General features: G+C 41.6%; 1 protein-coding gene across 2 annotated transcripts in view; it reads left to right on the top strand.

Annotated features, from left to right (window-relative positions):
- Nucleotides 1-12,051, top strand: part of CENPF (centromere protein F) — a 364,724-nt gene that overhangs the window by 149,702 nt on the left and 202,971 nt on the right. For both annotated transcript variants that reach the window (XM_069233898.1, XM_069233897.1), the window contains exon 12: nucleotides 6,197-8,595. In XM_069233898.1, the coding sequence (XP_069089999.1) occupies nucleotides 6,197-8,595 (2,399 nt within the window). The remainder of the gene's footprint in view (nucleotides 1-6,196; nucleotides 8,596-12,051) is intronic.

Genomic DNA, 12,051 nt, shown 5'->3' with positions numbered 1-12,051 from the left:
GTCTCACCTTGACTGACTGTGAGCCAGAGAAACCAAAAAGGAAGAGGGTCCTGCCACTTCTTCCATGGGGATGTGAACAAAATCCACTCCAAGGTCGTGAGTATGGATGAACATCGACAGTCAAACAAACACACACTGAGGAATAACACCTCCAGCCTGGGGATTGGGCTCAAGGTCACAGTAGACTTTGCCACCTCCAGTGCCTACTTAACCTTCTGGCTCCGGTCGGTACTGAGGAAAGGCCTTGAATCTGAAGAGGGACTTGAAGAAAGGCCTCTATCTCCATTACCCCTTTGTCTCCAACAAATCCAAACAGCCATTTAAGCAGAAAGACTCATCAGGGGCCACACCCCATTCAGAATCGAAAAAGGTCTCAACCCTTTAACCAGTGCAAAGGCCACTTCCAAGTACCTTTAGCCCCAACACCATTCTCTGCTGTAGTTTCTGAGGACTCTGAGTCCAATCCTCGAGAGAGTACAAGAAATGGCGTTGAGTCTATGTCCACCCACACGTGGGGAAGATCTATGCCAAGAACCCTAAGGCCTCAGAACCTGTCGCAAAGAAAGGGAGGTTTGCTTTCAAGGAGTCCAACCCAGATTCTCCTTCAAATGCTCCACCACCACCCAAGTGTTTTGGAGATGCAACCTCTACTTGTCCTTCTCATGTACCTGCTTCCCCACCACATCCCGTGATGTGGTTCCAACATCACCTGCTTCACACTTTCTTGCTCCAACACACTTAGTCCCAGTAGTTACACCTCTCTTGATAACTGAGGCACCCTTTTATCCTCAGCCAAAGGACAATCCTTGAGAGTATGATGCTGTACTCCCTCCAGGGTTTGTTAGACTTAGAGCTTGTTTCAATGAGCAAAAGATATTCGATCGGAAAAAACCTGAGGCATCAGATTGGAGGATCTGATTGCTTAGGAGCAAGAGCCCCCACACGCCCAAAGGATGTTATGCTTCATCATCAAGCAGCTCCTCGTTGGGCACAGCGGGCCCCACTGTTGAGCTCTTTGCCGGAGATCTCCTGTATTTTGCTAGTGTGAAGAGTGAGGTGAAATGTACAGTGTGACTTAGTGAGTAGACTGGTGTAATGTGAGGTTAAAAATAACTAAGGGGCATCCTAATCTTTTTAATATCCAGGTGCCCTTGTTATCTATGTAATAGTGTATTGGCTAGAAATGGATATAATGGCCCAAACTGGCTCAAAGGTTAGTGAATAAAAAGAAGGTCGACATGTTTCTTGCCTGTTTGAAGTCAAAACTGGTCATGACATTTCATCAGGACTGAAATCCTAATCTACTCGTCGTTTGGGCCATCAATGTGAAAAATAATCTTAATCGTACCCAAAGGCATTCATATAGGTATGTAGTATATCTTCAAGGTTAAAAACCAACCTAAATAAGAAAACATAAATGAATCAAATTAGAATGTTAACATCTAATCTTATGCTAAACCAAATTATAGTGTGCATGCTGGGAGGAAAAAGGTTCACCCTGATAGTGCACATAGAAACAGACCATAGTCAGGGTCTCTTAATAAAATGTGTACACAACACAGGACACAAACATATATAACATTTATGTGACACAACAAAAAAAAATCTGTTATTTTCACTTACGAGCTTCTTGCTCCTTGTATTTACATAACCCAGGGTAGAGATAAAAAGTATAAGCCTTCTCTCTCGGACCCCAACTAAATGAGGAATCATGTCTCTCCAGACTCATTGGTAGTGTACACTGCTCCTAAACTGCCTCTATGCAAGCCGCAGGAGATGCTCTTCCCCCCAAAGGAGAAGAGCAAAAGGATAGATGCTGCTGGGATAAGGCTTGCAGTGGTAGCCACTAACCACAGGCAGATTGCCAAGTCAGTGGATGTCCTCTCCTCTCTATGACAGGGCCCAATGGGAGGAGAGGAAGAGCCTGCTACAGTATCTTCCAGAACAATTTAGAAAGAGGGGAGGAAATTGTGTCCGAAGGGAAGATGATTTCTGATGTCACATGAAGGTGTGCCCTCAACGCAGTGGATACAGAAGCCGGAGAGGTTAACACCTCAGTTATCCTGGATAGACATTCCTATCTCTGTATCTTTAGTTTCATGCCAGAATTGCAGCACCTGCTCATAGGCACCTCCGTGCTCCACAAGTGGGCCGATGTTTGGGAAAATGAAGAATGATATTGACATCGCTAAACGTACGGATGCTCTCCAGATGCCATCCACAGGAGTCTCCTTTCAGGGGCAACAATACAGAGGTAAAACAAAGCCTACTTCTTCAACCAGCCCCAATCATAACGCCAGCAGCAGTCATACCACTGTCAGGCTGGTAGGGGATACTCATGTGTTTTATACAGGGGCAACCCCAGCAGAGGCTCTTACTAAGGGAGCCTCTGCCACAAAACAGTGACTTGACATGCCTAACCCCCGATCACACCACACCTGTTAATGACAGACTACATGGTTTCTGCCACTTTGGAATGAGATCACTTCAGATCGCTGGATTATAGTCATAATACGTCAAGTTACTCTTTAGGACTCCTCAACTCCACCAAACGTTCCACCCCATTTGCAAACCCTAAGCGTCGAACACACTCTGCTTCTACTAGAAGAAATACAAGCACTGTTACCAAGAAGGACAAAGAGCCCAATGCCCTTACATTACCAACGCATAGGGGTGTTCTTCTTGTATTTTCTAATTCCCAAAAAGGACTGTTCCTTGAGACCAATCCTCATCCTATTCAGAACATTTCCATATGACCAGTCTTCAGGATGTTATCCCACAGCTGCTGCAAGGCAACTTCATGACCTCCCTTGATCTGAAGAATGCCTACTTCCACCACCCATCCAGCTCATTGGCATTAACTTGGTTCCTTGGTATGTGGTCAACACTGCCTGTTCAAGGTATTGCCCTTTTAGGTCACCACAGCCCTAAGGATGTTTATAAAATATCTAGTCCTTGTAGCTGCTCACCTTTGGAGGGGAGGCACGCAGGTTTTCCCCTATCTGGATGATTGGCTGATCAAGAGTACCAGCAAAGAGCCCTTCTTAGCACGTGCTCACACTGCCATCTCCTTTCATCTGTTGTAATTTACAATAAACGCCACCAAGTCCCACTTGCAGTCTCTACAACTTCAGTTTGGTGTCAGTTCCAAATACAGTCACTGTAAAGTCTTACTCCATTCATCAATGAGTGCTAGCTTTCCAGCAGCTTCTGCTTCTTTTTCAGCCAGATCGACCTCTTACAGTCAGAAGAGGCTTGTCTCTTTTCGGAATGATAACTTCTTACATAGCTGTAGTCCAGCATGCTAAATTATACATGTGTTCGGTCCAGCAGTACTTCTTGACACAATGGCCAAAAGCACAGGTACAGGGTCATCTTCCAGAATTATTGTTGGTAAAGGCCAGTACTGATTGCTCTCTGCAGGGGTGGAACAGCAAAAATTTGCTACAGGGCAGGCCCTTTGCAAAACCCATTTAGCAGGTGATCATCACCATGTATGCATCTTTTTTTACTGAGGGGTGCATTTCAACCCTATGACAGTTCAGATTCTCTGGTCACATCCATTACTCTGAGCATCTTCACTTTCAACTAGCCCTCAAAGCCATCTTTCAGAACATTCACAGCAACGTGGTATTGGTCAAAACCAACAAGTTTGCAGACCTACTACTAGAGCTTGCTAAGTAGAAAATAAGAAAAAGTTTGTCCACTATTGTAACTTCAAGAGTTTAAACCCACTGTCCAAGACCCTATTATTTGGTTCACCTATAGAAAGCAGGGTTAGTGTACACTTCCATATCCCTACATCTTTTTTTAAACACAATTTAAGTATTATATAGTAGTATTGGCGTTAACTTCACATTTTGTGCCATGTCAGTACAATTATTCACCTCAACAAAACTAAAGGTATCCAAACAACCTTTAAATTCCCTCCACCTTCTTGCCTGGTCCCATTAATGCTCACAGGTTATATGTGTGATGAATCTTGTTAGAATATACGCCTGCTGTATTGTGTAGACATATACAGAAGACGTGGTTACTCAGCTATTTACTCATGTCCTAAGGATTTGAATTGGTCACGGCATATCATGATCTATGATATATTGCGGCAATTGCATTTTTATGTCCCCCTTGAACCTGGTGAATTTGGAGGGTATTGTCCAGTGAGCAATCCTCCTCTGCTCTCAAATACGGTAGCAGGCCTTCCCATGCACAAGCTGCATTTAATGAATTCCTCCCTTGCTTGGCACCATTTATGAAGTTTTTACTCTCATATTCCACCCGGCGAACCAGTTTGTTGCCGCATTTCGCCATTTGAGGCCCTTCAGTGGTTTTACAGTTTAGTGTGATGTGATGCTTGGCTAGTATTAAAGCAAGGTTGATGAATTTGGTAGTTATTTTATGTCTAGCAGATCTAGTGAACAATCCTAGTAAACATGTTGTGGGTAGAAGTGTTTGATATATGTACACATCTTTCAGCTCTTGCTGCATATACGCAAAATTGAGAGAATTCTTCTTTTTAAAAAATTCCAGTCATTAAAACTTTTATAGAAGCCCTTAATACTTATTCCACCTAGAGTGCGACCTGCCCCTATATGGAACCTTAACATAGCACTCACTAGACGAGTGGGTCTCCCATTCCTGTCCTTTGGAAATCCTTTCCTGGAAAGTGACTTTGCTTATAGCCATCACCTCGCAAGGGCACATAAGTGAGTTTCAAGCCCTCACTTTGTAAGAGATTTTTATCCAGGTCCATCAGGTTAGGATCTTCCTCAGAACAGACCCAGAATTCTTTAATGTGGTCACGCTGTTGCACCTTGAACTACCAGTCTTCTTCCCTCGCCCAAGCTCTGTAGCTGCGAAGGCATTTCACACTCTAGAAGAGTATTCATGTACAACATTGAGAAAACCAAACATTTTTGAAAAACTTGACAGCTTTTTGCTGGCTTTGCTAATCCTTATAAATGGCACCCAGTATCCTAAGCTTGCATTGCTGGATGGCTTGTTGAATGTATCCAAACATGTTACCTTAAAGCCAAGAGAGTTCTCCCCACTGCCCTGTATAAAACTAGGAAGAAGTGGGCTACTATGGCATTACTAGATAATATTCCCATTGCTGACATCTGCAAAGCATCTACATGGCCAATTCCACACACCTTAACTAAACATTACTGTGTAGATATTCTCGCTCCTCAATGAGCTAGAGTTGACAAAACTGTGCTAAGTACTCTGTTTTAGACATCTGCACTATCCACTGACTTACCGGCGCTTGGAAGAGTAGAGTACTGATTTACACTCTATGGCTGAGGTCTTCAAACTATGATGAAAAGTGATGGTTTATGTTTCTAACAGCTCAGTAGTGAGCTCTATATTAGCTCTGTTTACGTTTCTAATAGTTGTGCTAATGTTTTGCTAATTTTTATCACAAAAGCCTTGAATCTTTTGGGGTCCGGTTTAGCGTGAAAGAACAAAGCGAGGAATGCTACATATCTGTTTTCAACCTACACTGTTTCTGGTAGGTCTGAGGTAGTCTCCATACTTTTCTCTCCTTGTAGACTGAATCCACAGAGGAGTGGTTAATATTTCAATCCATTATCTGTGCTTTGCCTATCAAAGGCTGTCTTAATCAAAGGCCATCTTAATGGATAATGGAGATCTAACTGAGATCAAAAATCACTTTCCACTTGTGGGGACGTTTTGATCTAGGCGAAGCAGGAAAAGCACTGTACTCCCCCATCATCACTTCTGCCTGTTTGCACTCTGTCATATTGCCTGCGTGTCTTTAGAAGGAACAATTAACACTTGGGGAATGCCTAGCTTGCAGCCAATGATGAAGAATCGTCATATAAAATAACCTGTTCATCAGAACCAACAGAGTTACAAAACATATTAATCTTTTAAACATCTTTGGACTGGTCCTAGGAATCTTCAATGACTGATATACTGATTGGTAACCATATTAAATATGGTAGGGCTGTTCTCTTTAAAGACGTGGGACAATTAGAAGGTATAGCAGGCCCATTCCTTCATTTTAAGTCCCACACATTCTAGGTGACCATGTTTCTTTGTCAAAATGAAAATCATGCTAAGAATTGTTTTTACATTGTATTTGGTGTTTTTATCCAACCTAAAGTTGCTGAATACTTTTATCTATGAAATGGTTATTAATTGGTTGGCATGCATGTTTCTAATTTTTCAGAGAAGAATCTTGTGCAAGAGGCCGAACTAAAGGGTGCCCAGGAGAAGCTGAAAAAACAGGATGATCCTCTCTGTTTGGAAAATTTGAAAGATAATGCAGGCGTTCTGGAAAATAAACTAAATTATGTTCAAGATCCGCTAATGAAAAAAGATTTGGATAATGAAGAAATTAAAAATAAACTAATTAAAATGATAGAACATTCAGAGAACTTGAAGGATATCATAAGTGAAAAAGAGAAAGAATTTGAAGAACTAAAAAAAGAAAACCTAAGTTTACTTGAATGGAAATCGGAACGAGAACTGTTGAACAATCAACTTACATTTGAAAGACAACAATTATTAAGCAAATTGGAAGTACTCGAACAAAGTCTTAGTACTCAAAAGGACATGATTGAGTCACTAGAAATGGAAAAGGAAACATTAAGTCTGAAAGTTCAAAATCTTAACACGTTGGTAGAAAACAAATGTGTAGAGGTAGAACATCAGAAACAAGCCTTTGTGGAATTCCAACAGAAAGCAGAGTATGAAGACCAAAAGCACAAAAAAGAAAAAGAAAATCTGTCATTGAAAATAATACAATATGCAAAACAAATTGAGGACATGGATTCATCCATCCTTAAAGGGCAACTTACTTCTCTTGAGGTTTCTCTTCAGTCTGAAAAGCAGTTGAGCTCAGAATTGTTGCACCAAGTTGGAGAATTGCTGAAAAACCAAGCAGAGGTAGAAAAACGCCTCAGTGAAGCAGAAAAAACATACAATGATCTTTTGCAGGACACACATGCAAATGTTAACAAACTTCAAGAAGAAAGTTTAGTACATCAGACGCTTGCAGAGTCGACACTCGAGGACAAGGAGAAACAGTTGACAGCTTTTCTAAAGAAAGTAGAAATACAGGGCTCAAGTATGCAAAGTTTGCAAAACAACAACAAAATTCTCATTGAAACAATGGAAGAGATGAATTCTGTATTTGCCTCAGAGGGCTTGGAAAAAGAAAATGTATCTAAAATGCACAGCATGTATAAGGAAGATGGTCAGCAATATGCTGCAGAGTGTGGAAACCTAGAGCACTTTAATTTTCATTGGGAGAAAAAAGATCCAGTGGAAACAAATCTTTATTTTGCAAATTGTGTAAATGAAAAAGTAAAAACCATCTCTGAGCTATTTAATATGTATAGGGATGCAAAACAAGTACTTTTGGAAAGATGCAAAAAAGCAGAGCAGGAGTATATGCTGCTTCAAAAAAATTGCAGTTCACTGGAAGAGAGAAAAGTTTGTTTAGAAGCTTTACTAAATGAGCGAGCTAATAATTTTCGGCAAAGTAAATTAGATTTGGAACAGCGTAATAAAATGCTTAATGATAATTATGAAGAATCCATATCTAAATGTTTCTCCCTTGAGAATAACAATATTGAATTAAAAAAAGAACTTGAAGCACTAAAGCCTTTGTTGCACCAAAATGAAATGACACATATTCACAGTACGTCTTCTAAAGAAATTGATTGTTTGAGAAAAGAGATTAATGAGTGTAAGGCTGAGCAAGCACAATTGATTCAACAAAACCAACAGCTTGCTGATTTTATTCATATCCAAAGTGAACAGCTGACCAAAAACAGGGTAGATTTTGATAGCTCTAGTGGTACAAAGGAGCTGAACAGTTCATTGAAAGAAAAAGACTCAGAATTGAATAAAATTCAAGCTCAGCTCGAACTTCTTCAAATGAGTTTTGATCAGAAAGTTTCTTCCGCTGGAAGTTGCGATAAACAAGTCACAAAAGCGATGGGGTCGTTAATAAATGACAAAATAGCCTTAGAGGATAGTGAGCTTGAACAAACACTTATCCAAGAGGATTTGGATATGATTGGGAAGGAGCTGATATCTGACAAATATGTGCTTATAAATGTGCCATTGAAGAAATCTTATGAAGATACGAAAAGCAAAAACAAATTGTTTGAAAATGAGTGTGTGTCAGATATGTTGGAGGTAACCTCCAATTCTGTGGTTAACTTCTCAGCTGGTCAAAACATTTCCCCACACTTAGAGGCAGACCTGGCAGTTAAACTGAATGCACTTGATGCATGTTGTCAAATATTTGAGAAATCGCTTAACAAAATTCAAGAACAATGTCCAACCTATCAGTCCACAAAAACTGAAGATTTGCATGAATTAAAACAAGCTATAGAATCTAGCAGAATACAGCTGGTGTCCCTCAGAAAACAGTATTTATGTGAAAAGGACAAATGGCAGCAAACTCTGAAGAATCTTACAAGAGAGATGGAGACTAAGTTGGCAGCAGAGAAACAGCAGACTGAATTCTTGTCGCTACAGCTAGAAACTGCAAGATTTGAGCTTCAGTGTCTGGATCTAAGTGCACGTTCTATAATTTGCACCGACAGTGAGGATGTAAGCGCTTTCATACATGTTAATTTATCTGCATGTTTGCTGTAAACTCAAAAGAAAATACATTTCAAATTATTACGCTACCATGCTAAGAGATGCTACGTAGAGAAGTAGTGAAGGGTGAGTGATGGCACTGAAATGTTAGGGTAAACTATGGTGCACATGTATTTAACTTGAATGTGCGGACATCATATAGGAAGAGGGGACGAATAGTCACTAAAACAGATTACACAGTTAGATGTGAATTTGAAGAACAAAATGGACTCCTGCAAGACCTTGAGACCCTTGTTATCTAAATTTCAGTGCATTTTTTGTGTTTTAAAGTTGGACTGAAATACTTGTGGCATTGTTAGATACAGTGCCAATGGGCCTGTGTGCCCTTTTTCTGCCCCCCCCCTCCAAACCGAATACAGATAACTCGGGCACAATATACTGTGCCAGCACTATTTTAATAGATTTCGACACCTGCATTTTGCAATTGGGCTTGACCACAGGAAAATGAGGGAAACCAATTGCATGTGCAGTTTTATTGATTTAAGGGCAGAGGCAGAGAGGCCACCAGGATATGCACTGACTGCTCCACAAAAGGTTTGCACGTAATCATTGTGCCTCGCTGAGAGCAGTATTTTGGTGTGGATCCCACTAACACTCAAACCCCCCACCCACCATCACCACCAAGGCTGCACTCACCTGCAAGGGGATATCTATCCGCCTTTGAAGTGAATGTGGTGTTGTCTGCACATTTAAACACAGAGCAGTTCCCTCAAGCAACCGCTGTGTCTTACACTAATGTGCCGCCACAGGACATTGTAATAGGACTCACGGTCACTGTTTATGGTTGGCATGCCAGTTGAAGGTGTGCTACGGCACAGTTGGGGACGATGCACTTTATCTAATACAGCCCCAGGTGAGAAAATAGGCATGGCCCCCTTTTGCCTGCATGTTGGAACCAAAAACATGATTCTTTAAGTGATGGGTAAGGATTATGCATTTCCCATCAAGTGTTATGTTTGGTGAAGCTGCATGATGTGTGTTGCCAGTGGGCTTTATAGAGCACAGCAATACTGTCAGTTCCACAAAAGAAACTACTAGGGCCCTCTACTGGTCTGTATCCACAAATGAATTGTGAAGAGTTGTACTCAAACAAGATTGTGCGGCTACATGCCCAAGCGCCACCCAGTGGTAAGCTCCATAGACGCTGCAACATTCAGCAAGGCAGGTAGATAAACAGAACAGGCACCCTTGGTACGGTGTCAGCATCTACACTGTCAATCGGAGACAGTACTTGGTGTGAGAGCAATAGAGCCATGCCAGGTAATGGTTAAATGTCCATCAGTCCTCAGCATCTCTTGCAAGCACTCCTCCAGGTAGCTTCTCCACCCCTAGTTTTCCCAGATCCCTCAGGAGTGTAAACGTAGCTGGAAATTGTGATTTTGTTTTTTCCTTTTTTTTCTAACACGTGTACAAGGTGTTTTCTATAAATAGTTTCCCATTGTTGGTAGTTTCTCAAACTTCAACAATGTGAATGTTTTTGCATTTAGATCAGGTTTCAAAATCTTTGTTTTTGTCCCTTTTCACTTACAGCACCTTTTCATATTTTCGAGTTTTTTTTCCCCCTTCATGTGTTCTCATTTGGGCATATGATGCTTTGCCATGTAACATTGTTCTTCCTGTTTATCTAGACTTTACCTTATGTGGTTAAGTCTAATGTTTAGTGTAAGGTTTTCCATCAGTTGTATGTATGCCATCACATGCCCAGCTGTATTGTGCGGACATCCCTATCTTGTTGAGTGCTATTTACCTGTGGGAAATGGATCTCCATAGCTCCATTATATATAATTTTGTTATATTATGAAGCAACAATTTTGATTGCTTTTGGTCGTGCTTGCCCATGGTATCCATGCACTAGTTTCCGTGTCTTTGGTCTCTTCACAGGACAGGCCTCTCCTCCAGCCCTGTTGGTATCAATGACATTTTACAGTCTGGGAAATCAGCCTGTCCTACTTATCACTTGCCCCATATGTCTAACAGCTTTCTTTTAATGTATCAAGACATTAGGCCTTGGTTACTTTATTTTGCAGGAGGCTTACCAAACCAGTAAGTTGGCTTAAGGAATTCTCTAAACAGGATCAGCTTTTACGCACACTACTAGTCCGCTGGACTTCAATGAAGGCAGAAACTTAAAGAATTCATCAGTCCAGCTTCACTCCCCTCGAGGCCCCCCTTTAGTGAGTCCTCAAGACCATTCTCTACAGTGTGTCAGCAACCTCTGCTGTTGCTATAGCTCAGATACTCTGGTGTCCATGTGGGGCAGTCCTCTGCAGGATTACACCTGCATTGCCACTAGCGCCACAAATCAGCAACAACCTTCACAATTGGAGGCCCAGCCACTTGTGTCCTGGCTTTCTCACACTGTGCCACTGTTTGATGTGGCTAGGGTTTGTGGAAATGGACCTCTTCCACTCACAGCAGTGCCTCCAGGCTTTGCCAGGCCGCTCTCCAGATGGCGTGGTTAGCTAGGTTGAGGAGATAGTCTGTTTACACTCATTTCAACTTGCAGACGGCAGTCTTGAAAGCTATTGGTGGGTTTCACCTATGCTGCTGCGTTCACCCAACTGTCAGTCACTTTTATATTGAAGCTATAGTACATTTAAGCTGGGGATAATGTTGACTGTTAGCTTGGGTCTCACTGTCTTTGGTGGCCATCTTGGCTGCTAGTACCCCCATTTAATGTGCTTTTGAATTTATTTTGTCCGAGATTATAGAAACACGTTACTGTGGATTTAATCCATGGACAGATGATGGATTGGCTTTGTAGTAGACCTTGGTGAACACATTTTGTGTATGCAAAGCTTTCAAATGTACAGGGCTGTACAGATTTCTGAGGAGGTTGTCTATTTTGGATAGTTGCTTCTTGTTCTTCTGTGTTTTCTAAATGCCTCCAATACATTGCTTCTGCAACCTTTATTTCTATTTTTCATGAAAGCACAGTACCGTACAGTACATGAACATCATATACAACTTTACAACCAGGGCAGAACAAGAAAAAAGAAAAATGTGCAGATCGGGTCAAGAAGCCCACTTGATGAAGCCACGTGCAATAGGGAACCCCTTAGCAGGTCATAGTGCTAGTAAAGGCTTGGGCTGAGGTTCAAGACCCTATCATTCTAGTGGGGCATGATAGGTGGGTGGTTGGCAACTAAGACAATTGTATCTGAACATCAAACCAAAATAAGTAACAACCAGGAAAGAAGGGGGTAATTAGAAATAGGAGAGATGGGGAACAATGGGATTAAGAAAGGAAGAGGGTAGAGAACATAGTAGGGTTAGATCCTGAGATGTTCAGTGAGAAAGAGGGTAAGTGGGAGGGCTTGTCTGTTGGGGATAACAGGGTTGCCCTGGTGGGAGAACATGGCTACCAGCTACGGAAAGAGAGTCACAGAGGCGTTAGAGTGCCAC

The sequence above is a fragment of the Pleurodeles waltl genome, chromosome 5 (genome assembly GCF_031143425.1).
Source record: "Pleurodeles waltl isolate 20211129_DDA chromosome 5, aPleWal1.hap1.20221129, whole genome shotgun sequence".
Taxonomy (NCBI): Eukaryota; Metazoa; Chordata; class Amphibia; order Caudata; family Salamandridae; genus Pleurodeles; species Pleurodeles waltl.
This window is presented reverse-complemented; position numbering and strand designations above follow the sequence as displayed.